At 38.1% G+C, this 27968-nt stretch overlaps 1 protein-coding gene across 2 annotated transcripts; it reads right to left on the reverse strand.

Annotated features, from left to right (window-relative positions):
* Positions 1 to 259: 259 nt before the first annotated feature.
* LOC143285135 (carboxy-terminal domain RNA polymerase II polypeptide A small phosphatase 1-like) lies at positions 260 to 27968 on the reverse strand. Of its 2 annotated transcripts, none has more exons than XM_076592371.1 (8): positions 27777 to 27968; positions 15423 to 15574; positions 13404 to 13505; positions 11876 to 11932; positions 10235 to 10327; positions 9589 to 9687; positions 8586 to 8672; positions 260 to 7478 (listed from the first exon to the last, which is right to left on the reverse strand). In XM_076592371.1, exons 1-8 carry the CDS (start codon positions 27850 to 27852, stop codon positions 7329 to 7331), a joined length of 816 nt encoding a protein of 271 aa, XP_076448486.1. In that variant the 5' UTR covers positions 27853 to 27968; the 3' UTR covers positions 260 to 7328. The 2 variants fall into 2 exon arrangements, with proteins under 2 accessions (XP_076448486.1, XP_076448478.1); XM_076592363.1 differs by having other exon boundaries at positions 13404 to 13523.

Consider the following 27968-nt stretch of genomic DNA (forward strand, 5'->3'; position numbering starts at 1 on the left):
GAGAGAAAACAAAAAGCATGCAATACATCCACACAGCTGTAATATAAAAATTCAAAGAAAGAAATCCATCACACACATATTTTTTTTTTCCAAAGTGTCTCTTCAGATATACAGATGATACTGAACAGCCAGGGCATGAAGGAGAATTTCCCAATTGATCATGCATGTTTAATACCAATAATAGTTCTTTAAATATTTTCAATATATATATATATATATATATATATATATATATATATATATATATATATATATATATATATATATATATATGCATGTGTGTGTGTGTGTGTGTGTGTAATCGCTGTTCAAGTCACAAATGTCCAATGATTACGTAAAATTACAAAAATCTTCATATTTCTGCAAAAGTGATCTTAATACTTATGACTTTTCAAGTCACACTTCTCCAATGATTTACCAATCAAATACTTATTGACGAAACACCACAACTACCTAAAATAAACTTAAGCTGAAGAAATTTCAGTCAGACAATCAACAAGTATTCTTAACGTAACTGTTTTTTCCCTTCAACCTTGTCCACGAAAACAAGAGTGAATTTCTCACAGGACTGACTTATCCCAGTCATTTTCATGAGTTCCTTGTGATGAATCAATGTGATAAAAAAAAAAAAAGTTACTTTCCGATAAGATGGGGAAAGAGAGAGAAAGAGAGAGAAAGAGAGGAAAGGGAGGAAAAATGATGAGTGACGGTGAAAAGAAAGAGTGAAAGAGTGTGCGAAGATAAATAATAAGCATCATAGGCATGATATATGAACAAACCTGTATAAACAGAATTAAACAGTCAAATAAATGAATGGAAAAATTATCAAAAGAATATAAAAAAAAGAAAGTATAAGAATACTGAAAGAACAACTTAAAAAAATATATTAAGAATCTACACTTGACAACAGAAATACTCTATAAAAAAATAAAATAAAAAATAAAAATAAATATATATATATATGTGTGTGTGTGTGTGTGTGTAACACAATACTGACAAACAAACAAAAAATCAACAAAAACCACACACAAACACCAATACAATACTGCAGCAAATGTATCTCATTTATCACTTTACGTATAAACTTTCTAGGTTTTAAAAATAAAAGACGATAATGTTCGGAAAATAATTTGGTCTCCATAATAAAAAATATGACAAAATATGAAAATCTTCCGCGAGACTGATTATATCTGGTATCTAATAAATGTCATGGTCTACAATGACAGACCAATCAATAAATGTCATGGTCTACAATGACAGACCAATCAATAAATGTCATGGTCTATAATGACAGACCAATCTCAATTGAGCATCGATCTATCACTCTGACCATTGGAAACAATATTAACAATACTAGCCGCTGTGGCAAAGTAGTTCGCGTTATGGCCTGATGGCCTGTGGCAGATCCTACCCAGAACTGAATGTACTGGAAGGTCAAAGGGAAGACTAGGACCACAGAATCCTGGTTCATCCACTTCACGGATACATCTTTGGGAGTGTTGCTCAAATTTTCTGACCAACACTGCAGGTGTCTGTATCTCTCAGCCTGGTTGACGCCACGGTACACGGTACATTATGTGAATGCAGCCTTGTCAAGTATTCCCAAACCTAAATGGACTGCCATGGCAGCAGTATCGTTACCCCATCATCAACAAAATATAGAAAACAAACTGTCCCAAATTCTGGGGCACCAAAATCAACAACAACAAAAACACACACAAAAACAATGATCAGTATGACAGTATAGTTGGCATATCTGCACAACTTCATATTCGGTGTATTACACATGGAAAGACATCAGAGATGCATAACCACTGACTTGCGAGAGGTGAGATGCAATCCTAATACAAATAATCCTAATACAAAGACTGTCATGGGAGAGAGAAATAATCAAAACTGTCGAGTTATGCCTTTAACTTTACAGCAATTGAAGCAAAAATAGTTTTGTTAAAGGAGCTATGTAACTACTTATTCTGGGCAAAAAAGAATCAGAAACAATGTTACTTTTTAATCAGATTGGTAATATGTGAAGCTGGAACTGATTACTACAGGCACAAAAGAACTAGAAAAGGGTTACTTTTCATTAATTTTCTATGACACATAGCTGTACATAAGTTCAACCACCCTTCATTTTTTAAAGTATTAAACTGCTGAATGTACAAGACAGCAAAAGATTTCTATCTCCTCTAATAAATCAGTGTTCGGATAAGAAATCTGCAGGTCAAGACAGTCTGCTGAGTTGAAGTTTACAGATTATTAGTCAAATTATGTGTGTATATATACACTTACCAGTCATATGAGATCGATTCTCATATGCATTAATCAACAGCAGCAATTGTTCTGTTTGTGTTACACCTCGGTTAAATAAGCAAAATGACCAAATACATTCCAGAACTATTCAATGCACTGTAAAAAATCTGGACTAGTATCAATATCCTTAACTTGTTAAAATTCTAAGCAAAAAACATAAAATAAAATAAAAAGAGGGCAGGGTGGGAGTATGGAGATGACTGGGGTAACTGCGAACAATTTAAGAAAAAACGAACATTCGCCACCACCGCAGAAATTATAAACCATTGCCTTTAATCGAGAATCGTAATAAATCACAGGCTGAAGGTCTTGTAGTAGATGGTGTCCTGAATTACTTGAAGATGAATCAGAACATGCACACCACAACTGAACATCACCAAACTGATAGTTGGCCTCATCATCCCCCCCCCCCCCTCCCCCGGCCCCAACCCCTTTCTCTCCTGACATTGGTGGTTTCTTTTTGTGGCTTGCCTTGTGGATGACAACAAAATGAGCCCCGGTGTGGCGGTTTAGAAAGGGAGGAGGACATTCAATATCAAGGGAAGAGCAGGATGGATGGTAAAAGAGGAAGACCAATAAGAAGTGCAAAAAATGACCAGATAAAAAAAAAAAAAAAAAAAAAAAAAAAGTTGTTGCCAATTTCACCATATTATGCATGCAGAAGTGTAATTTTTAGAATATTTCCTTTCCTTACCACTCAATAACAATAATAAAGAAAGAAAAGCACACATACATATACAGACAGGATGAGAGATGGAGTGGTAAACTGAAAAAAAGGCACTCAGACAACAAATCCTGAAGCAAACCAACCTAATCTGTATTTCAACGTAAGAGGTAGTAGTAAGAAACAAAAAATCAAACAAACAAAAAATAAAGAAAAAAAGAAGATATATCGACTTTCTTGAGTTGGGAGCTTTCACCATATAATGTGGACCCCAACACTAACATTAAGCTATAAAATTAAACCTGACAGACAGACCACAAACTGAAACATGTATGCAGATGAACATTCTCATTATGTCAAACATCCATGACAAACTTAGGATTGCGCAAATACAGTTTATGAAGAAAGCTGAATACATTCACCATCTTTACAATCATCACACTTGTGGTATGCAATTTTGCCAACCAGGTAACACATTCTGGCTTATCAAAATGCCACTCACAACAAAAACTGTAGCATTTCCCATCTGTATTCATGTGCCGCTGTTTCAGTGTTAGCCATTTTGTTTTACCAGGAAAGGAGTATGCGCACACAGATTTCATAACTGTTATTATTTCTACCTGTGATCATGTTATGTGTATTTTAATTCACCTAATTTAATCTTTTAACACTCCATGAATATCTTTTTTTTGGGGGGGATACATAACAGCCTTTTCTGTTGGTAGGGTTTCTCTGTATTGTATTGTGAATGGTATGGTATGGTATGGTATTGTACTGTATTGAATTAGTCTTTGTCACAACAGATTTCTATAAGAAATTCAGGCTGCTCTCCCATAAGAGTGCGCTTCGCTTCAATACAGCAGTACCTCCACCTGTGATGTGGTTTAAAAAAAAAAACACACAAAAGAAACAAAAAACAATGGGGGGAGAGAGAAGAGTGCATAGTCCACAGAATGACCACCATCAATAGGCTTACATCTGTGTAACTCTCACAAAGAGAGACAGATAGATGCCCTGGACTGGTAGTGCAGGCAACATCTGTTTTTGTGAGTGCAGGAACAGTTGTCTGGGCAAATACTGGGCTCACCCTGTACCGATATGCGACCTTATTGCTGCTGCTGCTGCTGCTTGCCATACACTGACAGAGCAAGACAAAATGGCCCACTGGCCAGGCACTCAAAATGGTTGGCCAGGCTGAAGGGAATAAACATGGATGTCAAGCGAGGTGCCTTGTCCATTCATTGTGGACGGTCAAAGGCCTGTCTCAGGCACGATGACTCCAAGCATTGCGCTGCTGACATTGGTATGAATTAGAAGTAATCACAATGCTTCTACATCAAAGGAAGAAGAAAAAAGCAACTGTGCATAAGAGAATGAGGAGGGGGAACCCCAGAGTGCATAACATCTGTGATTCGTCTCCCTGTTTTTGCTAGACAGACAGAGGATGAGGATTGGACAACTGGAACAAGGAATTTGAGGCAAAGTTATGCCACTTTTAAATGTTGTGTGTCCACTTTTGCTTTAGACTTATGTATCTCATTACACATTTACAAACACCTGTAACTTAACTGAAACGGTGTTTCATATTTTTGTATTGTGACTAATATTTTTCATTTCACGCCTCCCCCTTTGTTGAAAGCATTATGAAGCGAGTCTCACAGCAAGTAAGGACAATCAACCTTCTCTTTGTCAACAACACATTCCACCTCTTCAACAAAAATAAACAACAAAAATCACATACATAAATCTCCATAAACAACAAAAACAAAAATCACATACATAAACCTCCCCAACAAAAACAAAAATCACACATATAAACACAAAACAATAAATTATGAATAACAACACCACAGGAATAAATCACAGATAGCACAAACACACCAGTAAAAACAGGATGACAGAAATTCCATATAATATCCATTATCACATCTACGTTATCCATCCTCTCACAATGAACGGTAACATGAACTGCACACTGCACACTCACTCCTTCACTACAGAAAAAGAATACTTTCATGAACATGTCTGAACGAAAGGCACACAGTTTGTAGTTTCCAGTTTAAGTCAGACACTCGCATTCTTCAACCAGTCTGAGAGCAGCTTAACTGCTCGTCTACAGTTCAATCCACAAGATGCACTAAGGCCAGCCTCTGAGGCAAGCACTCTGGCTAGCTCACTGACCAGAGGCAAGGCTTTCAGTTCTAGTAGCTGCCTTGTGGTTCACAGTTGATTTAAGTATCATGGCCAACACACAAACACATCCAGAATCCACTCCGTCCACAGTAACAAGCCAGTGACAGATGATCCGCCCAATACTTTAACGAGTCTATAACAAGCCAGCAGATGAGTCTTGGCGGACGAACATCCATGCCTTCCCACCTTACAGTGAAACCTGTTTCAAGAACTCTGACAACACACCTCCACGCCATGTCCATTGTCCAACACTTCCAACAAGATAGCTCTGTGAGCAACACCTGCAAGTCAGTGGAAGAGCAAGCAGGTAAAAGATCATGGTCATCAATCATATTAAAAAGGCTGATTAAAAAAATTCTGGTGTACCAACTGATTAAAAAAAACATTCTGGTGTACCAGCTGATTATTCACAGATCAAAACCGAAGATAACGGTCTTGATCTTCATGTTTCATTTCATTATTCATTTTATTTTAACAAGAGCAGTTATGCCTCTGCTCATAATCTAAAATAATAATTTGTAATTACTTTTGGTGATGATTTGTACGAACTTTCACAAGCACTCAAACAATTAGGGTTGTTTTTAAAAGATAAACAAAAGTGCAGGATGACATTTTTTTCTTTTTACGAAATGATTTATGAACTCTGTGCAATGGTGATAGGCACTTGTGACTGATTTGACAAGAAATCAATGATTTTGTGTGTCTAGCTCCTCTACAACTCATCATAGCCTTCACATTATTTTTCATATCTTTTCCTTCACAATATTTTTCATCTTTTTCCAATGACAGGTCTTCCTCAGCCACAAACCTCCATTTATAAGTCCATAAATTTCATGTACAATGAATACCTTCAACGTATGAGGTGGTGAAAAGAGAAACAAACAACAAAAAAAAAGGTAGATGAAGACCTACGCTAGAACATCCTGAGATGGCAGGCAATCAGCAATATTTGCGACGCAGAAGGTTGACTGCTAACTACAAGGTAAAGGTCACAACCAGAGCACAGATGGAGAGTTGTTGTGAAGGCCAGTAAGGACACAACAGCCAGTAGCCAGAGCTTCAGGCACAGAACAACACAACGTGACACAGTAGTCAGGATGACAGGGTGACTCAGTAAGTCCAAGGAGAGAACCTGAGACTGAAAATCTACATCTAAAAACAGGATTAAAAATTTTTTTTTTAATTAAAAGTTTTTATCAGCTGGACTGATACCCATAATTAGACTGACAGTAAACAAATACAGAGTAACACTCCAGCATGAGAAAATCAAATTAGTAAAAGTTAAGAACATAAAACAAATCAATCCTGGACTGCTAGACAATCAAAGACCGCATCACTCTGCATGAAAAAGGAAATCAGTGGGTCAAGGAAGAGTATGTGTAATTAAAAATAGTTTCGTAAAAGATACGAGAACATACACAAAACAAAAAGAAAAAGAAGAAAAAAAAATCAGTCAGGATCCAAGACCTCATGATTTTGATCAAATTATCTTCAGTGAGTGGTGGACAGAGAAAGAAGAAAAGCGACGCTTATCACTGCAGCTGGACAAGTTCTGTTGCATAATGATGAACACCGATTCACACGGCTCAGGAGCTGGCTCCACAGTGTCCACGCACAGCAAGCAGTGGGCTGGTCCAGCAGAACAAGCACCCACCCATCCAGGCCAGTCAGGTGACACCCCTCCAGGCTAGACAGGTGACACCCCACCAGGCCAGACAGGTGGGATGACGCCCCTCTATGCTAGACTGGTGGAGTGACACCTATCCAGGCTAGACAGGTGACACCCCTCCAGGCTAGACAGGTGACACCCCTCCAGGCCAGACAGGTGGGATGACACCCCTCCAGGCCAGACAGGTGGGATGACACCCCTCTATGCCAGACAGGTGAAATGACACCCCTCCAGGCCAGACAGGTGACACCCCTCCAGGCCAGACAGGTGGGATGACACCCCTCTATGCTAGACAGGTGGAGTGACACCTATCCAGGCTAGACAGGTGACACCCCTCCAGGCTAGACAGGTGACACCACTCCAAGCTAGACAGGTGAAATGACACCCCTCCAGGCCAGACAGGTGACACCCCTCCAGGCCAGACAGGCGATACCCCTCCAGACCAGACAGGTGAGGTGACACGGGTGACACAACGCCATCCTTCAGGCAGTGCTAAGAGGGAGGGGTGGTGCCGGGCGACTCAGAGGATGTTGTTTTTAGTAAGGAATACACATTGTCCACACTGGCCAGGTTCTCAAAGAAGGGTATGAGATCCAGCAACTCGCTGTCAGCCATGTCATCAAACCATGAAGACACTGGCACCTGGAAACACAACCCATCCCATCAATGTCATGCTGACTATACACTTACTTCAAAGTGTATTGTACAGACTACAAGGTGATTCCCACTTAAGGCGTATCCTCCAAAGTTAAAAAAAAAAGCCAATTTTTTTCAATAAATAAGGTGCAGCATGTTATATGGTTCACATCAAAATAATAAACAAGTTGATCAGTGAATGGGTCAATCACTGTGGCTACTGGAGCCACATCTGCACCTTCAGTCAAAGTCGATGCCAAGGCACTAACTAAACATGATTGGAACTTTCTTCATATGTTGCATCATCTGTTCACTTGTCTGTTGATTTCTGCCTTTCTGAACCTGTCCTGTTCCCTCTCTCCCTTGTGTGTTGTTTGTGTGCTGTCTAGTGTGTTGTTCTGTGTGCTGTCTGGTGTGTGTTGTTTGTGTGCTGTCTAGTGTGTTGTTCTGTGTGCTGTCTGGTGTGTGTTGTTTGTGTGCTGTCTAGTGTGTTGTTTGTGTGCTGTCTAGTGTGTTATTTGTGTGCTGTTTTCATTGATTTATTGGAAGGTTAAAATTTGTTTTCACCACCACAAACTCTCACATTCCTGAGTTTGGAGGTTGACCTTAATACAATTCTGATACATAATGTTTTGACAGATTTTAATCACACGTTAGGTGCACTGTTCTATAAGGTGCATGAGCTTAATAAGTCCGTAAAATAGAGCAGTTAGACCTGAGTAAATTTTTTAACAATAAAATAAGTTCTGGTAACTTTGTAAATCTATGATGGTGCCATGTGAACCATGCTAACTTTGCTCAATGTGCAATCCATGTTTCAACAAAGGCAGCATGGAACACAGAGTGAGGTGAGAATAAAAAACAAAACTGTGAAGTAATCTATGCAAACATGACTTCTGAACTTACTGAATCAAACCCTTACACTGCACAACCAAAATTAAATTTTTTAAAGAGTATGCTTAAAGTAATATCAACGACTGCAGAAAACTGTTTCAACAAATACATAAACCAATGGGGGAAAGAAGTCCAAACGATGGAATAACACTAATAATCAGCTACAGACAATATACATCACAGGTAAATTCAAATGCGTACACACAAACTCATACTTACAGCATTGTCTGGATGGAAGATATAGGAAGCAGGTGAATTGTCAATGATCACTACTTGATTCAAATCTCGACCCAACCGACTCAAGTCCTGAAACACAAGAACAGCTTCATTAAAACCTCTCGAATGAAAAGGCAGATGAAGAATCTTCTTCTTCTTCTGCGTTTGTGGGCTGCAACTTCCACGTTCACTCGTATGCACACGAGTGGGCTTTTACATGAATGAAGAATCTAATATATATGTGTATATGTGCATGTGATTCAAACCTGACAAAGTAAGCAAATGAAGCGTGCTAAGGCAGCTGTCAGTCGTCTCTACCCTGGTAGGCAACCTGTTGTGCAAATGACTTTGTGTTTCAAAGTATTTCGAGTTAGGTCTAAGACTGAAGATAGGTGGTATGAATCACTAAAGAAAAACATGAGGACTGGCTGCCACAGTAAGGTATACGGCTAAAATGAGATCCAATTTCATATGTGTTTGCAAGCCAGCCTCTAGAATCTTGGTGGTCCTGCTCAAAATCTCAACACTATCAGTGGATCCTGAAAAAGTCCAACTTCACTGGTGACTGGACTATAACTCATTCCAGCTGACAAAGTTCAAGCTGATACAGACAATCTCTAATAATGTCAAACCAAATTTTTGCTGTGCATGTAACAAACTAAAAAGGCAATGATTCATAAATAAAGCACTCTTCATATATGGGGGAAAAAAAGTGTTCTGCATATATGAAACAAACATAGAGAACCTTAACCCAAAAGTCTTCAAGAACAGACAACTCCAAAGCCTTCATTGGCGCATGTATACTGCAAACGTGCTCTCTGTAGTAGCAAGATAGGAAAATACCAAAGCCTTCATGAATCGACAACACATACACATTGATTACTTTCTCTGCACATATGCCAAACACACATATATTTACACACACACTTATACATATATTTACACACACACACACACTCACGAACATAGTAACAGGACACTGAAACAACTACAAAGAAAAACCTACTTTGACATAATTTCCTCTGTGAAAGACACATGATTCCCTGAAAAGCCTGGCTCTGAACACATCCCATTTGTCCAGCAGGTCTGCCACAGGATCAGCATACTGCAACACAAAGCAGTGCCCTCTCCACAGTCACTGGCACACATAAAAGTCATGCATACACAACAGGGCTTCTCGTAAGTTAAAAACCATGATGTCCCAATAATTCTGGGTGGTTGCAGACTTATTCAAAGGGTCGCGCTTATGCTGTATATTCTTTTCAAATCTGCATTGTTACACACATAAAAAGGCAGGTAAACCTAGTCATTATCATCTAGGTTTCTGGGAAAGTGGACTCATGCTTCTGTCTCAGAGACATGTTGCTTAGGTTGTGGAAACAGCAATGAAGAGAAATCAATTACAGGAAGGGGAGTAAAAGGGGTGTTGCCAACAGGCAAAGGGAAACAACTCTCAGTAACACTCAGTAACTGATGTGGGTTATGAGTAAATGGCAAAATCTGATTCTGCAAATCACAGAATTATGTTAAAAGAGAAGTGGCAACACTATCTGTTTATTTCCAATTCAAGATCATATCTGAATTACCACGGTGATGACAAAATCAAAGCATATTCAAAAGCATGTCAAAGGAAGAAATGATTTCTAACTCACCTTTGCCAGACTGGCAGTAAAAAGTACACACTCAAACATTTCACCCATACGTTGAAGAAACTCGTCTACGTGAGGACGCTTCAGCACATACACCTGCAATATTCCAATCACATGATCATGAATCTCATCAAATCAATATCCATTCTTAAAACAGTAAGAACTCTTATCAATAGAGAAGATATCAAATATAAAGAACAGTATATATCAAATGTATGATAATGATTCAATACAAAACTTTCAAATTTAATCTGTCAACGAAACTTTTGTAGCCAGCCAAAAATGTTTCTTATATTTAAGGATATAAGAAAAACATAGCTTCAGTATTGTGAGGAGAGGTTATGGAGGTAGAAGTTTTTTTGTTTTTTTTTCTTTTTCTTTATATATCTTTTTTTTTTAAATCTTTTTTTAAAATACACATTTGGCAATTGCAATAATAAAAATCTATGAGAGTATTGCTAAAAAACAAACAGAAAAAAACCCAAATCTACAAACATAAATATGGAATAACATATAAAACATAGCACCTCAATTCTCAACTCATAGCCCTCGATCAATGACAGCCAAGTTTCATAAAGCACACAGACCATCAGGACTGCAGTAGACCAACTGACTCAAGGGTAATGTATGTATTTACATTTGCAGAATCACATCAGGTTCTCTACAGCCATAGGTTCAATGGCAACAGATTATCTCCAACTTCCCATAATCCCATTAACTATTTTTCAAAGAATCATCAACATAAAGCAACAGACTAGAACACCAGTACACAGTGCTGTAACAAGAATGTCAACCAGAAAAAAGAAAGAAAAAAAAAATCAACCACTTTCAGACTTAAGTGCTTTGATCAATCAACAAAATAATCAGATTGTTGAGACTGGTGAAAAAGGTGAGTGGATGAAAAATATCAAGCTTGAAGACAATTATGTAAGCATTTATTTTGTTTTCTAAAGGGCAAATCAACCATAACTTGAGGAGTGAAATTCATAATATATACACTGTGAAAGTGAAATCGGGTTATTTGGGTTTCTAATACAGTAGTAGCAGTAGTAGTAGTGGCAGTAGTGGTAGTAGCAGTAGTAGGATGGGACAAAACAAGCTGCAACATTTTTGGAAAGCGTTTGTTTCACAAAATAGCTTGGTATACTTGGTCAAGGTATCACGCTCAATTCGCAAACTGCTTACTTGTTAAAGCTTCTAAAAATGTTAAGAATTTTGAAGAATCATGCATTTCATTCTTGGATGCACAAATTGATGGTACTTCTTTCAGTTGATGTGATAGTGAATTCCATAAAATAGTAACTCTGTCACTGGAACAGTACTTTCTTGTACTGGAAAACGAACACTGAACAATAAATCACAGATGCCTATTTGTGTATCATTGTCCATATTTGTGAACCAGTTGGGAGCCCTGTAGATAATAATTAAATTCAATAGTATGTGCCACCTACTGGTGACCTAAGCATTGATAGTTCCCTGTAGAATGTAAATGCTGAGACTGCAACAGATGAATTTGAGAGTGGCTGTGTATGGGGGACTCGGAATGGTGGTGTGGGAGTAAGGCCACTGAAAATGGTGCAGATAATAGGGCAGCAAAAACAAAATTACAAACAAACCAAAACCAAAAAGAGAACAGTATCTCACCTGATGAACATTACCATCTATTTCAACTGGCACGATAAAATCTGCATTGCTGATGGGCTGAAAACGAAACACATTTTCACTCATTACTGATACTGACAAAAAACAATTCCAAAATCCATAATAAACACTACTTATCACCATAATAAATGACGATAAATCAGAAGGTAAACAAAATGATAAATACCTTCAATGATTTAAAAAAAATGTTAACACATACATTACATAAGTATATAAAATACAAAAGACGAAAAGACAGTGACCACACACACGCGTACATTACACACACACACACACACACACACAAATTAACTGATATACAAAAATTGAAACTGTAATCATTTCTGAAAAAAATCCAAGTGAAAAACCATCTTTACCGGGGTGAATTCTGATATCAAAGAAAATGTTTTTCGTTCTGACTGTTGATCACAACCCAAATGACGACAAAGACTGTCCGTGATGAAAATACATGAAAAACATCATCAAATCAAAACGTAAGTTCAGTTCACTTTCTTCCTTTGTTTTGCCATGAAGTAAAGGTATTCATGTCTTTACGATCTGCAACATGTACAGGCACATGCTATTTCTACAAATTTTATACATCAATGGTTCAGGCCTGCAACCTCTGAAGGCCTCCATACATACAGTTATAAATAAGAACATCTCTCACAAATAAAAGTAAGGAGTTAAGGGCTGAAACACTTGGCTGAGGGGGGCTTCTATGAAGACCTTGTACTGTCCAGCTTTCCCTGGAGTTTCTAATCACTCATCACAATAATATATTGTTGTATTATAATCATTACTCTATGTCACAAGTCACTTCTCTGTAAAATTTGGGCTACTCTCTCCAAGGAGAGGGTATCAATAAAGTGCAGCACCACCTTTTTTTCCCCTTTTTCCTGTCAAGTGTAATTGTCTTACTATCAAAATGGATTTTTCTTCAGAATTTTGCCAGTGACAACCCTTTTGTTGCCAGGGTTTCTGTTACATACGCTAAGTGCATGCTGCACATGGGACCTCATTTTATCGTCTCATCCGAAGGACTAGCAACCACATCACCACTCATGGTCGAGTGAATGGGGCAAGGGGCAGAGAAAAATCCCAGTCTGTATACTGGACTTGAACCTATACACACTCACTTCATAGTCCAGTGCATTTCTACCTGGCCACCACCCCAGTTTCCAGTATTATCATCACCTGAATTATAAACAATAAAAACCCTACCTGGCCACCACCCCAGTTTCCAGTATTATCATCACCTGAATTATAAACAATCAAAACCATGTTCCATGTCCACAATAAAACAAATATTACAAATTTGAACACCTATTTCTTCCCTTTTTATTCCTCCAAATGAAACAAAAGGTGACAAAGAGGCAGGAAGACATATTCTACATGTAGTAATTTCACTTCGTTATCTGGCACTGTCAGAAAAAAATCATTCTTCTTTTTTTTTTCTCCTGGTATCTATCATGAGACATGAAAAAAAAAGAAAAGTGCAGACATGAAAAAACAACAACAGTGCTCTCACCTTAAAAGAACTATGTACAAGAGTTTCATCCAGGTCTATCACCACGCACTTCTTATCCACGTCTTGTTTGAGGACGGGAGGCAACAAGTACCGCTCTGTGGGCTGCAACAATACAAACTCCTGAAATTCACAATTAGCACAACATGTAAAAATACCAAGAATACATAAAATGAAACAGGTTATACATCATTAGAATAAGCTCTATCTCTTAGCCAAATCAAGGTCTTGGCTCAATTTTTTTCCATCATGTCTACTAGTCTAGGAGTAGAGATCAGGTGTCATGGCAGAATCAGTTATGCGGTGGACTTCTGATCCTGTGTTCACCAGGGATCAGGGTTCCAGGCCCTGTTTCAGTATGGTATTCATTGTGTGTCCTTCACACCTTGAGAAAGACACTTTGCTCCAAACTGCCTTTCTCCATCCACATGTGAATCGGAACCTGACTTCTGTTAGGGAAGTTACAAACAAACAAAAAAAAAAAAACAAAAAAAAAAAAAAGGAAGGAAGGAAGGAAGGAAGGAGAGGGTGGGCCCCACCTTCCAACACTGAGACCTAGATACAGTAGATATGAATTCACTGTCCTGTTTTCGTAAAAGGGTATGGGATCTTTAACCTTTTAAAACTAGGAGTAGAATGGGTTCTAGCTTATACACTTTTAGAAAAAAAGAAAAAAAAAAGGAGCATGAACTGATGAAGTGTTCATGGTTATTACATTATTTTCCAGCCTCCTTAAATTGTTTGAAGTGAAAGAAGAACTTCATACATTTACTAATACTTCTATATTAATCAAAAGAAATAGTGAATTTTTTTTCCAAAGTCATAATCTCTAAAAATACCAAGATAAAAATTTTGGTATTACACATGCTTAATGATGCTACAGTGAATCAGAGACACACACATACGTATACACACATTTGTGCACACACACACACATTACACAGTGATAAAATAATAATTCAAGTTTTCTTTTTTACACTTTGCTATAGTGTAGAACACTAAGCCCTCCATAAAGAGTTCATGCAAACAAAAGGACACAGATTAACACACACACACATTCACACACTAAACATGCACTTGGTCACACACACACATACATGTATATCCAAACTCAGAAATAAAAATATCACTACCCATACATGATACATACACACACACACACACACACACCCACACTCTACCCACCCACCCACACACACATGTAAGCACACACACAAACACACACAAGCACTTGAACACACACAGAGGGAGAAGACACAATGAAAACATAATCTCAAACAAAGCACAGACAGCGAACAGGTCACAGAGAATATAGTGCGTACATGTACACCTATATCTATGATTCTATCTCCCTCCAATTCTAATTTCATACATGTCTACCTACAACAATGGAAAAAGATAAAACACTTGACCGACTACTACAGTAGTTTTTTGTCCTACTTATTTTTTAAGCAGTATTAAAACACATACACACACACACACACACACACACAACAACAGAAACACATGAACATGATAATCATATAATTTTTTTTTTTTAATCCAAACACAGATGACATAATCATACCAGAGATAGCTCACATGGAACATGGGTTACTATTGTTTGTTTCTTCAAGGAAAAAAAACGAAAAAAAACCAAAACAAAACAAAACAACAACTTATACATTCCCAAAATGAATGTCTTCATTTGGTCTTTTGGCAATGTCAGTTTTAGTTTTTGTGCTCCCACTGACTGGAATCTACTGCATGTCTGTCTTGGGCACCAACCAACACTACCTCTGTTCAAATCCCAGCTAATAACTCAGCTGCTCCAAGAGGTGTTTTTGTGATTTTTTTCTCCACTGTTAATTTGTGCTGTTTTCTGCACATGAGTGCGTGTGTGTGTGTGTATGAATGGTAGAGTGTGATTCATCATTTTTATCTGTGGCTGTGTGTGAATGGGTGATTGCCAGCACATCAAGTCTAAATTCACTTAGAGAAATGCACTGTGTGAATGCGTTTCATCATAATCATTGTTCTTACCCTGGGATTGCCATTCTCCTCCACAGAAGGAGCCTGGCAATTGGTGGGAGCGTTGTTATTGTTGTTGTTGTTGTTGTTTCCAAAACAACACAGGAAGGAACTTAGCAGGCCTCTGCTGTTTCGTGGCTTCTTCACTGCCTGCGTCGACGTACCTGACAACACAAAATTAATACTCAATTATGATCTGGATACAAATGTTACAAACACAACATAAAAGCTATTACTGATCTTTTAGCTTGCTTCATTCCTATCATGCTCTTTGGCAAGTAGGGAAGCAATGAAGAACAGCCACTCGTCTGTTTTGGACCAGTCTCTGATCTTTAGCACCAAGTATTCATGCAGTCAGTGAGTGTCTTGACTGTGTACATGCTTGTATACTTTGTGTATGTATTCATTTATGTGAAAGTGTATCCATGTATGCAAGAGAGAGAGACAGACAGAGAGTTTAAAAAAAATCCAATGCAGCATTTTGGTTCAACTGGAAAGTGAAATGTCACAATGTTCATCTATCTTTAATTTTCTGATAATTTCGTCTCTTCCTTAAAATAAGAAAAAAAGAAAGAAGAAACAGTGCTGCCCCCCAGTATCTGAGAGAAGTCATTCAAACCTACAGCCCCCCATGACAACTCAGATCATCATCCGATTCACAGTGGCTACTCGCTGCCCATGTTAAAACCCAACCCTTTGGTGGTTCTTCCTTTTCTTATTCAGCTCCATCTGTCTGGAACAGTTTACATCAAGGTCTTCACCACTCTCCCTCATTTCAATCTTTTAAAACAGGTCTGAAAACACATCTTTTTGAAAACACCTATGCATGAACTTTCCATCCCTTTCCAATGACATTCAGTTATAAGCCATGCAAACTCTCTGTTTTTGTTTTGTTTTGTTTTTTGGTGTGTGTGTGTGTGTGTGTGTGTGTGTGTGTGTGTGTGTGTGTGTGTGAGTGTTGTGTTGTTGTGTTGTGTTGTGTTGTGTTGTGTTGTGTGTGTGTGTGTGTGTGTGTGTGTGTGTGTGTGTGTGTGTGTGTGTACATGTGTGTAATTAAGTTATATAATAGGCGTAGTCTTTGAATCTGTTTTATGCTTGTGTGCATTTCTTTCTTTCTTCCTTTTGTAAGTTATTGTGTATGTGTGTATCTGTTTAATGTTTATTGTAAAGTGCTTTGAGCTCCCTTTAGGGAAAGAAAGCACTCAACAAGTATCCATTATTATTATATTATCATTACTTCTCTCTGAGACTCTTTCTTTGTTTAAACACACAGCAGCTGTATACCATTTTTTAAGATACAGAGAGCAGCTGTATATCATGGTTAACTTCAACAGTTCAAGCAAAGGTGATGAAAAAAAAAAAAAGAAGAAGAAAGATTACGAACAAAACAATAAAGCATTCTCTTAAAGTTGTTCACCCTGTCCCAGGAAACTGGGCAAAAATTATACAGCATTATGAATTATATAATTATGCCAGCACCAGTTTACTCCCCAAGGCTGTGAGGGACTTACTAATAGCTGGATTACTGGCAAGCTTCCAGACCTATTATAGCTTTATTTCTCTTCAGGGTTGCCTGTGTCAGCTGTCTAACAATGGCCCCATGTTTCCAAACATTTGTTTTAAGCAACTGATATCTATATGTATGCAAATCTATGCAATATTCTAGTATGGATGTGACCCGTTGTTTTTCATGTTTGGATAAGCACATCTATATGCAACTGATATCTATATGTATGCAAATCTATGCAATATTCTAGTATGGATGTGACCCGTTGTTTTTCATGTTTGGATAAGCACATCTATACATGATTTTTTTTTCTGTGCATTGTATCATGTAACTTAAATTTTTTTTTTTTTTATGATAACAGATTTCCCTGTGTGAAATTCAGGCTGCTCTCCCTGGGGAGAAGGCAGTGACACAATGCAGCACCATCCAACTTTTCTTTCTGTCTGCAAGTGCATCTGTTTGACTATCAAAGTTGATATTCCCACACACTATGCAGAATTTTGACAGGGACAATCCTTTTGTTGCTGTGGGTTCTTTTATGTGCACTGAACACAAGCTGTAAACAGGACTCTGACATATTGTCTTATCTGAAAGACAAGCAACCAGACCACCACTCAAGGTCTAGTGGGTTAAGGGGAGTGAAAATTCCAGTCTATGTGGGGTTCAAAGCTGTGGTCAGTCACTTTAGTTCTTAGCTTGGTACATTAGCACTGAGCCACTGCTCTATGTACCAGTGCCTGCAGTCCATAGGAATTTAGAGTATTTCTTCACTGTTCAATCTGTGCTTACAGATGTATTGGTTTCTTGCTGCTCCCTGCAGTCAGCTGGACTAAACCAACATGATTTCAGTTGCATTCTGTGTGTGTGTGTGTGTCTCTCTCTTCCTCTTTGTCATAGCAACTTGTATGGTGCCCATCTTTGGTCAGATGGCAAACTCTAAGCATTTGAGTGAGAATGCGCATACACACTGTGTGTGTAGAGTATGTGAGAGAGAGAGAGAGAGAGAGAGAGAGAGAGAGCGAAAGTGTGTATGTGAGAGAGAGAGTGAGAGTGTGTGCAATGTGTGTGTGTGTGTGTGTGTGTGTGCTTGAGTGAGAAAGTGCGTGCGTGTGCGTGTGTGTGTGTGTGTGTGTGTGCGTGTGCGTGTGCGTGTGTGTGTGCGAGTGCATACATGTGTATGTGCACGAGCACATTTGCGAGTGTGAGTGAGTGTGTGACTGACAGAGGACTTGAAGACAACAGCAGAAAGTCTTCACAGCCACCATGTGTTCACTTCTGGAAGCTACCATCCTGCATTCCTGGGATCACAGTGCATTCCACAGGTCACAGGCCGGCTCATGCCAAGGGTCAGCATATTTCCACAATACAATCATGTAGTTATGTACATTACTACCTGCCATGCCAGGCTAGGTCACAGTAGATGTCAGTGTACCCTGTGAAACACACTCCCCCAGAAGCACAGCATGTAAATGGAGGGGAAGCTGGCACAGAGGTCACCAGAACAAAGCTCCGACAGCCATGGCCGAGGCAATTACCACTATTTCATCATGATAAATGACACTAAGGACAACACTAAAGACACTATGTGGACTATTTTTGGTTTCAACCAACATGAATTGAATGTACCCTGGGCCTCCTGTAATATATCATTTCATGAGGAATGTATTCTTAAGTCTTGTCAGTCAAACAAATTTGTGAAGCATTGACACCTGAAATCCTGGTAAAAAAATCATGAGCAGTAGCAAACTTTATATGTGAAGTGGGTGAAACTGATTCAACTCCAGTCGTTACAACTGAATCCGTAGTTGCAATCAACATAAAGTCGCTGAAAAAAAATCCTGAAACAATACTCCAGGTTCTGACAGGGTTTAATTAAGTCTCCCAGTCATAAGCTAATCACTGTGCCGTAGTGGGTGGCACACAAGAAAATCACCTCATACTAAGAAATTGGATTTGCAAATGAACTTAAGTGAATTAAGTTTCATCTGAATACACTGAAATGTAATGGGTTAAAATGGTCTGGTGAACATTAAAGAAAGTTTTACCCCCTCATCCTTTTTTTCATGCTTCAATTTCAAACAAATAAATAACAATAATGCACATATTGTGATTATCAGATTGTGATGGAAGGTGGCAGAAAGGTTAAGACGCTCAGCTGCCAATACAGAGTCCATGAAGGTGTAGGTTCGAATCCCACTCTCACCCTTTCTCCCAAGTTTGACTGGAACATCAAACTGAGCGTCTAGTCTTTCGGATGAGATGGTTAACTTGCATGCAGATATTGATCAAATTTGATTTCAAGTCCATTTCATCCCAAAACACTGGACCCACACCAGCCTCAACTAAACAAACTACACATCCAAAAAAAGACAAATATTTCTCAATAGGAACACTGACACCAGGAACACTGATGCTGCACAAAAGAATCTTTATATAAAATATATATCTCAACATTTCATAAAACTCAATTTGCTGAAAAACCAAAACTAAATAAGAAAACAATCCCTTTTTGTAATTTTTCCCCACAAATCACTTTTATCCTATGAGTAAATTTAAGAGAGAGAAAGAGAGAGAGAGAGAGAGAGAGAGAGAGAGAGAGAGAGAGAGAGAGAGAGAGAGAGAGTGCGCACACACACGTGCATGTGTATGTATGTGTTTATGTGTGTGTGTGTGTGTGTGTGTGTGTGTGTAAGTGCCCATGTACGCATGCCTGTGCATGCACTGGAGTGTATACATGTTAGCAAAAATATGTCTAAATACATCCAGTTTCAACAAGATAAACATAGTGATGTAACATCTGAAAACAGTGAACTCTCTTAATCAAAAACAACTGGAGAAGTGCAGTGTACCTGTGCCTGAGCAGACCCACTTAAAAAAGAACAACAAACAGTTCAAAAGTCCGTCCCAACATGAGGGCTGTTCAGTCAGGAGTTCCTCTTCCATTTCATCCATTGTGTCACTTTCTAAGAGAGCTTGGACTCCTACTTCAGCCATACAACCCTGAGCTACTTAGCCCTACAGTTCCAACCTCTTCAGTACCACCCTGGGGTTAGAGTAAACTGGAGTCACACGTAAGCTCAAGACAAGAAGTACATCCTGTATCACATCAGCTTCAGAAACGTGACACTATCAGCCCCGGAGATAAAGAAAATAATCACATGCTACTGGGACAGTGAGAGTGGATAAGAGATTATCATCCTAAAATTCAGTCAGACACAGTGTCCTAAAACTGTGAGAACAGAATGTAGGTGAACATTGCACAAGAGTGATTGCTGGCCACAAAACTGTGCCACCCACTCAGTTTGCATCAGGCCCTTATCAGTGTATCACTACTATCACTGATTTAACACACAAGAATGGAACTCATTTCCACAACCCATTACTATTACTTTCAACTTTTAGTTTTATATTTGCCAATACTATTCTGATCTAGTTTGTAAGTAACAGAAATCAGTCCGATTCTACATCATTTTATTTTAAGAGGAACAAACGGATCATTCTGTCAGTAGACTTCACATCTAGAATCAAATAAATGGGCCAACAACGCTACCAAAAAGGTGCAAATCCGGAGAGAGGAAGTCAAGTGTAGTATTGAGCTGTCTATTATCCATATCAGATAGTTATATTTCATTAGAAAAATTCATAAAGCAAGAGAAGAGGGTTAGAGCAGAGTTTGTTTATACTTCAGGAATGTACACAACAGTGGATGTCTTCAGAATGTTGTTTAATTTTATCCTGACAACAGCATATCATCTTCTGACAATTTATCTCTACAAATCAAAATCAAATGCATTTAAAACTAAATACAGAAAACATGTCACATGCTGTTGTGGCATAAAACTTTCAAATACATACATATAATTTGAACATAAGAATTTAAAGACCTTATACCCCAGCTTTAAAGAAAGATTATTAAAACATTTTGTTGATAATTTCTTGTCCTTGTTAAACATTTATGACAGTTAGCACCACATTCCCACTGGGAATTTGCTTTAATTTTCTTCCTCCCTCCACCCGCAAGGTTTATACTTACACTGTAATCTGTTCTCACTCCTCTTTTTATCAAAATGATCAATTTTGGGTTTTTGTTTTTTTTTGCCTGAAATCACATTTTGATTATGTCAATAGAGTTAATGGGTCAAAGTTTCCCTTTTCAGTCATTTTTTTCCGCTGGTGTAGTCAGTCATTGAAAAGGGATTGATTACGGATAATAATCTGATACATCTTTTTCTTTTTGGCCTTGGTTTATTATTTCACCCTTTTCCATACTAACAGTAACAATTTTTCTTTCATAACAATTTCAAAGCTAATACGAAATAGCCATGTCCTTCACAGACAGATTGTGTTGGCACTGTACAAAGCCACATTTTCCTTAACTTTGGTTTCCATTACCGAATTACATATTCTGCATGGTTGTGTATACAGAACTGCTCCGTGCAGTAAATGTTGGAGTGCTAAACTGCATTTCTTGTTTGCATTGTAATATCATATGATTATTTCAGCCCCACCACATAGGAAAACATGGTATGAGGGGTGATGCAAGCTGAGCAATCGTTTGTGCTTCAGTGAACCACTGGGCACTGAATTGGATAACACAACATTACAGGTACCTGGACTGTGTGCATCTAATCTTCTGTGTGTATGCAGGTATACACATAAAGGGGATTAAGGAGCAATGAAGTCTGCATATATGCTGACCACCGTGATTGGACAATCTCCATCCCTAGCACAACAGGTGCTACCAATCCAAATGAAACAAAATACAAAACTACTACAAGCTTTGCACATTACTTCCCAATGAATAATAGTTCCTTCAAGAAAAACTCATCAGGAGTGATACGTTTAATGCACTCTTCAAACTTTAACATTTTCTCGATTAAGAATAAAGATTTGAGATGTCCTGACTAATGGCCTAGATTTCAAAGTTTGGCCGATCTGCACGTAAAACATTATGGGCAGTAATACTAGGGTAATAGGAGTGTGTATTGTATCAATCATTTGTCACAACTTGTAAAACGTTAAATATATATATAATGTTATCATCTGCATTCATTGTCAAAAAAACATTTTTGTTGTTGCTGTTTTTTTCTCCACACTTTGTTTGAGAAACCTGTGTTTTCTTGCAATCTTTTCTTCCAACCTCCTCTTTTCTTAATAAGTTACAAGTAACAGTATCATCTTATTTCTTTTTCTTTGGTTCTGGATAAATCCAAATACTTAGTCAATACCAATGTGAAATTGACAGGTTTGGGGAAACATCATGTAAATTAGAGATAAAAACAGAACCCCAAACACCTTCTTTTCCTTTTCTTTCTGCCTCAGTTTTTCTTTTTTCTCTTTCTTTCTCTCTCTTTTCTTTTTCATGCTGTATTGGTGTATTTCCCCCCCTCCCAAGTACTTACTGCATTATTTCAAAGAATGTGTTCTAAATAGGGACATTTGACCCTGTGTGTAATATGCAATGAATGTAATGCCATATCTGGATTTCAAGTGACCTAGTGAATGTGCAGGTGTGAGCTACGTTTTCTAAAATATCACTTCTGTGAACCTGTTAAGCATCACTATAAAAGTATAAACAATAGTATTTTACAAACAAATATTAATTTGTGAGAGGGGTTAAATAAACACATTCCGGTTTCATATGTCATCTTGGGGAAATAACGCAATGCAGATCTATGTGTATATATATATGTGTGAGTGAGTGAGAAAGATTGTGTGTGTGTGTGTGTGTGTGTGTGTGTGTGTGTGTGTGTGTGTGTGTGTGTGTGTGTGTGTTTGGTGTGTGTGTGTGTGTGCGTGCGCGCACATGCATGTGTGCTTGCATGTGTGTGCATGTGTGTGTGGATCCGTGAAAGACAAGGTGGTTTTACAAGAACATCAATGTCATGGTATTCTTGGCACTCTTCCCCTGCTGGCCTATCCTTGTTCCTGGTGTGTGAATTAGATGCAATCCAAGACTGCAACAGCGCCAGACAGTTTACTTTTGGGCTGTGCATCAACTGGCAACACTTGCTGTGGAAAGTAAAGCATGCACTCTAGCAACAAGGGGGGTGGGGTAGGAGTGTGTGTGTGTGTGTGTGTGTGTGTGTGTGTGTGTGTGTGTGTGTGTGTGTGTGTGTGTGTGAGTAAACTGTAATCATTAAGTCACACTCCATCATGTGTAAAACTCTGTGTGTGTGTGTGTGTGTGTGTGTGTGTGTGCAGCCCTGCAGCACCTTTCTTTCCTTCTCTCTCCCTCTTTTTTCTTTAAAAAACAAAAACAAAAGGAACAAAAACTCAGCCTGCTCCCATTTCCACTCCTCTCCCCTCACTCCATTGCCAGTTTGTGCTGAGAGCGCTTTCTTGTTCTGACACACTTGGCACCAACCTGTTGCCCTAAAACTAAAAAAAAAGTGTAGTGGTTGTGGAAGATCTGGCACCACATTCTACCCTGTACTGTATGAGCACGGCTGCCAATCTACACACTATCCCAGTATCAGCATGTTTGCTGCTTCACGTCATGATCAAGAATAAAACTGTTCTATCTCTCTTCCTCTCTCTCTTTTCTTTTTCTTCAAAGACAGTGCCAAGAACTTAGGTTTCACTTGTAATTCCAGTTACAACCATCATTTTTCTAATCATGGCTTTTTTTTTTTTTAAACACACATGCCAAGAAGTTCATTTTACTTTTAATCCCAATCATAATCCTCCTCCTCCTTCTTTTTTTAAATTTTTTTTAAATGTACATGCAAAGAACCTGTTTCAGTTCCAATCACAATTCTTCTATAATGCATATGACAAGAAATTAGTCTTAGAACTCTTGTTTAAAATTCCCATCAGAATTATGTCTCTTTCATTAAACACATGCCAAGAACGTAGTTTTACTCGATCCCAATCACTGTATCTTTTTTATGCACATACCCAGAACTTTTAATTTGATTCACAATTTTGTTTTTTAATGCACACACCAAGAATAACTTAGTCTAACTCTTAATGCCAATCACAATTTTCTGTCTCTTTTAGTTTTAAAAAGATCTACCAAAAACTTTGCCTTACTCTTAATTACAATCAGAATTCTGTTAAAATTGTCATTTCACGATCTGAGTTTCTCTTCCCTTATAAAATGATTTACAGTTGATGCACAAAATAAATGAATAAAAATAATTAAAATAAAGGTGAAAAGTCTAATGAAAAAGGAAATTTTCTAACAGGTAATAAACATGTATTCAACTTCAAGACCAATCCCCATCCCAAATCAATATAATTATATATATAGTATACTGTCCATGTAAAAACAGCAGCACCAGAACACCAAACTGTTCTACCACTTATATTTATAAATAAATGTATGCTTTACAATTTATCACTAAACCTATTTCACTCTGCTATCATCCATCCAGTCGATGGATTGGATTACTATTTTCAAAATAGGATTTATTAATCTAAAATATATCGTTTTTGGCAAATGGGAAATTGAGCACGTGTTCTAATGTATGATACCCAACTGGCAATGTTCACTGCAATATTTAAAAAGCATTATTGTCATTTCAGTTTCATAATAGTACCAAAATGTGCAATGGAATGTATGCTCAGCTGACTTTCGAATTAAAAAAAAAAAAAGTGATGAAATGCACATTGCTACTTTTCATGATCCCTGTCCCAAAAGGGGTCAAAGGATTCACTTTTTATTTCTTTTTTTATTCTTGTTTATTTTCCATCAAGAGAGAGAGAGAGAGAGAGAGTGTGTGTGTGTGTGTGCTGTGGTGTGTGTGTGTGTGTGTGTGTGTGTGTGTGTGTGTGTGTGTGTGTGTGAGAGAGAGAGAGAGAGAGAGAGAGAGAGAGAGAGAGAGAGAGAGAGAGAGAGAGAGAGAGAGAGAGCATGCATGCATGCGAGCGTGTTTGGGGAGGGCAAGGGAGGGGCAGAGAGAGATAAAGGGTAGATGTGGTGACTGGGTGTGACATTTATGTATGTGAGCAGGTCTAGGTTTGAAATATTTGAAAAGACCCATCAATGTGTCAACAAGCCCATCTTTTAGCTCATAGTGTGTCGATTTTACATAATGCCAGACCAAAAGGCCTTTTGCAGGTTTCTCTCATTCTCTTGTAAAACAATGCCCACAATACAATGTCAGCTGTTGATTCAAACTCCACCCAGTCTGTTACTCCTCTTAACTTCAGTTTGATGTCGGGCAGACGAACATTGTTCACCAGAAAATCAATAGAAAATCAATAACTTCTACCCAGCCAGGAAATGAAACGAGCTACCCTTACACAAAGCCACTGTCATTTGCATTTTTGTGAACTGTGACAGAATACATTGCTAGTTTAACTTTTTATGCTCCTGCTATTCTCCTTGACTGAACTGACTGTGATACACCAGACATTTCCACCAAAGAAAGAAAAAAAATTATAGTCCACACCTTGGATCATACTACTAAAGAAGCTGCCCAATGTTGAGAAAGATTTTCAGAACAGTACAATTTCATCCAACCTCCATTCTGCAGATTGTCTGAATCTGGCTTCTGAGAGATTTCTTCAGCATTCATGGACAATTTTCACACTTTGTCTATGTCATTGCTATGCCAGAATATGACCCTTTTAATTGAAGTTGAGATCTGACTAGGACATACATCACAAGTTTGCTTGTACATGTTTGTTTTAGAAGTAAGTTTGTATTCTACAAGGTAACTTACACTGACACAGATAACAGGATCCTTAAAATGCATTTGGTCTTCTGCTTGTGCATACACACTGTAAAAGGGGATTCATGCAGGTCTGGATAAAAATGATGATGCTAAAATGGAATATGAATATCTGAGAGACATGTTGTAGCTGTGAGAATTTGGATCTTCACAAAGCTAAAGAAGCTTTACCATTATTATGTAAAAATATCAGCCTAAAATGAAATGTAATGAACAAATCAACTGATAAAAATATATACTGTAAATGCATCAAAATATGATAAAATGAAAGATTCATAAAAAGGAAATGATTGGAATATGTGCATTCATTGTATTTTCACACGTACGCGTGTGCATGCGTGCTTCCACACACACACACACACGCACAGAGAAAACATACCAAACACACACACACACTCACACACATGCTCCAAATTTGCAGTCTCAATGACACGAAGATCCAAACCTACAACGACACACCTACATACGCAGACCATGCTTTCCACACACACATATATTCACATGCAGACACACACACAAACACACAACCCTACTCAGTCTCAGTGGCATACCCCACTCAGCAGCATAATCATCTTAAAGACCCATAAAACATTACTCAGACAAATAACAAATGAGCATACACACATAATAATTATACATAGTACTTATATCCCCACATTAATGGGCTTACATTATTCAGACAAATAACAAATGAGCATACACACATAATAATTATATATATAGTACTTATATTCCCCACGTAATGGGCTCTATAGTCTAAGTACCTTATATGAAGCAACACATATATGCAATGGTGCATAATAACATAACTCTGCCTATGAAAAAACAACACATATACATGATATAGGTGTATCTTTACACTAAGACAATATTACAAATTGCAAGTATGAACACACACATGCGTGCGCATCAAAAATACCCTACACAACACACACACACTTGTGCGCACACATATGTCCGTGCACACACAAACATCCACCCACAGATACACAAACACTATATGATGACTTCTGTAGAGGGCAAAGTGGTGTGGGTAGGAGGAAGAAGAATGCAAACAATTAGCTATGCTTCATCACACCCAAAGACTGGTTTGAATAGATGGGTTTTAAAGTTTGTTTTGAAAGAGGGTAGAGTTGGTAAGTGATGGAGATCCAGAAAAAGAGAATTCCAGACAGAAGGCGCTTGATAATAATAATAATAATAATAATGATATTGAACTTTAGGCCCTTTGGCCAAATGTCTTTGAAGAGGTTTGGAGGACACGTGAATACATAGATCTATATATTATATATATACAAACATACATACTTACAAATATGTAACACTGATTCAAGAAACAAATAAGGCATGTTGATTGTATTCATTTGTGCATCTACATTTGCATCTAGCTCACAGATATATAAAAACAAACATACACAAACATCTGCACTCACACAGACACACATGCACTGCCAGTTTTGCTGAAGTGGTCACAAATACATCTAACACTGAGGCCATTAACATAATTAGCATGCTCTTCAGTCTTAAGGTATTTAGGAAGGCCCAGAATGCTCCATTATGAAGAAATATGTACATAGCTGCATTAGAGATAATGCCAATGTTCAATCCAATTAGATATGACTCTTGTTCTGTCTTTCTGGTTAGACTTACGACTGCTTCCTCTCTGTACCTGGTAATTCTTTCTTGGGGACTATCAGTGTGATGGGCTCGTACCTGTTTATTAAGGTAATCACTCTTTTACTTTAGTTTTTCCAATATATATCGATGGTGTAAAAGGGTGAACGTGTTGTGTGTAGTGTGTCTTGGACGTGCGTGAGTGTGTTGCAGGGAGTGGTGATTTGTGTGTTATTGTGCACACTGGTACACATTTTCAACTCATTGTCGCCGCGACAACCAACACGTATTCAGACCCGATAACTCTTGCAGAATTTCCAATGGGTCCCTCCCTCGGAACTTTGTCCGACCTCATTAACCACATCAAAATATGGCACGAAACAAGGATAGCCATATGCAACAAGCCTACATATTATGGATATCCTCAAATGTCAAAACAATTTAAAATAAACTGCAATAACTAATTCAAGTGAACAAAAGTTCGCACGAAACAAACGTGCAGGTGCCCATGACATTCCAACACTTCAGCGCCATTTTCGAGACCACTTGCAGGCAGTTGCTCACCTTTTTCCGATGCAGGAAATGTATTGAGAAGTTCATCTTCTCTGCTAACCTGGGTGATGATGGACGTACTGTCCATTTAGAAGACACCTAACACATCCGGGAGGCGGCGTCTTGGCTTCTGTGCCGCTTACACAACTACAAACAAAAATATATTTAGACTACATGGACTATTGCTCCAAAGTAAATATCGGT

Source organism: Babylonia areolata, chromosome 1 (genome assembly GCF_041734735.1).
Source record: "Babylonia areolata isolate BAREFJ2019XMU chromosome 1, ASM4173473v1, whole genome shotgun sequence".
Taxonomy (NCBI): Eukaryota; Metazoa; Mollusca; class Gastropoda; order Neogastropoda; family Buccinidae; genus Babylonia; species Babylonia areolata.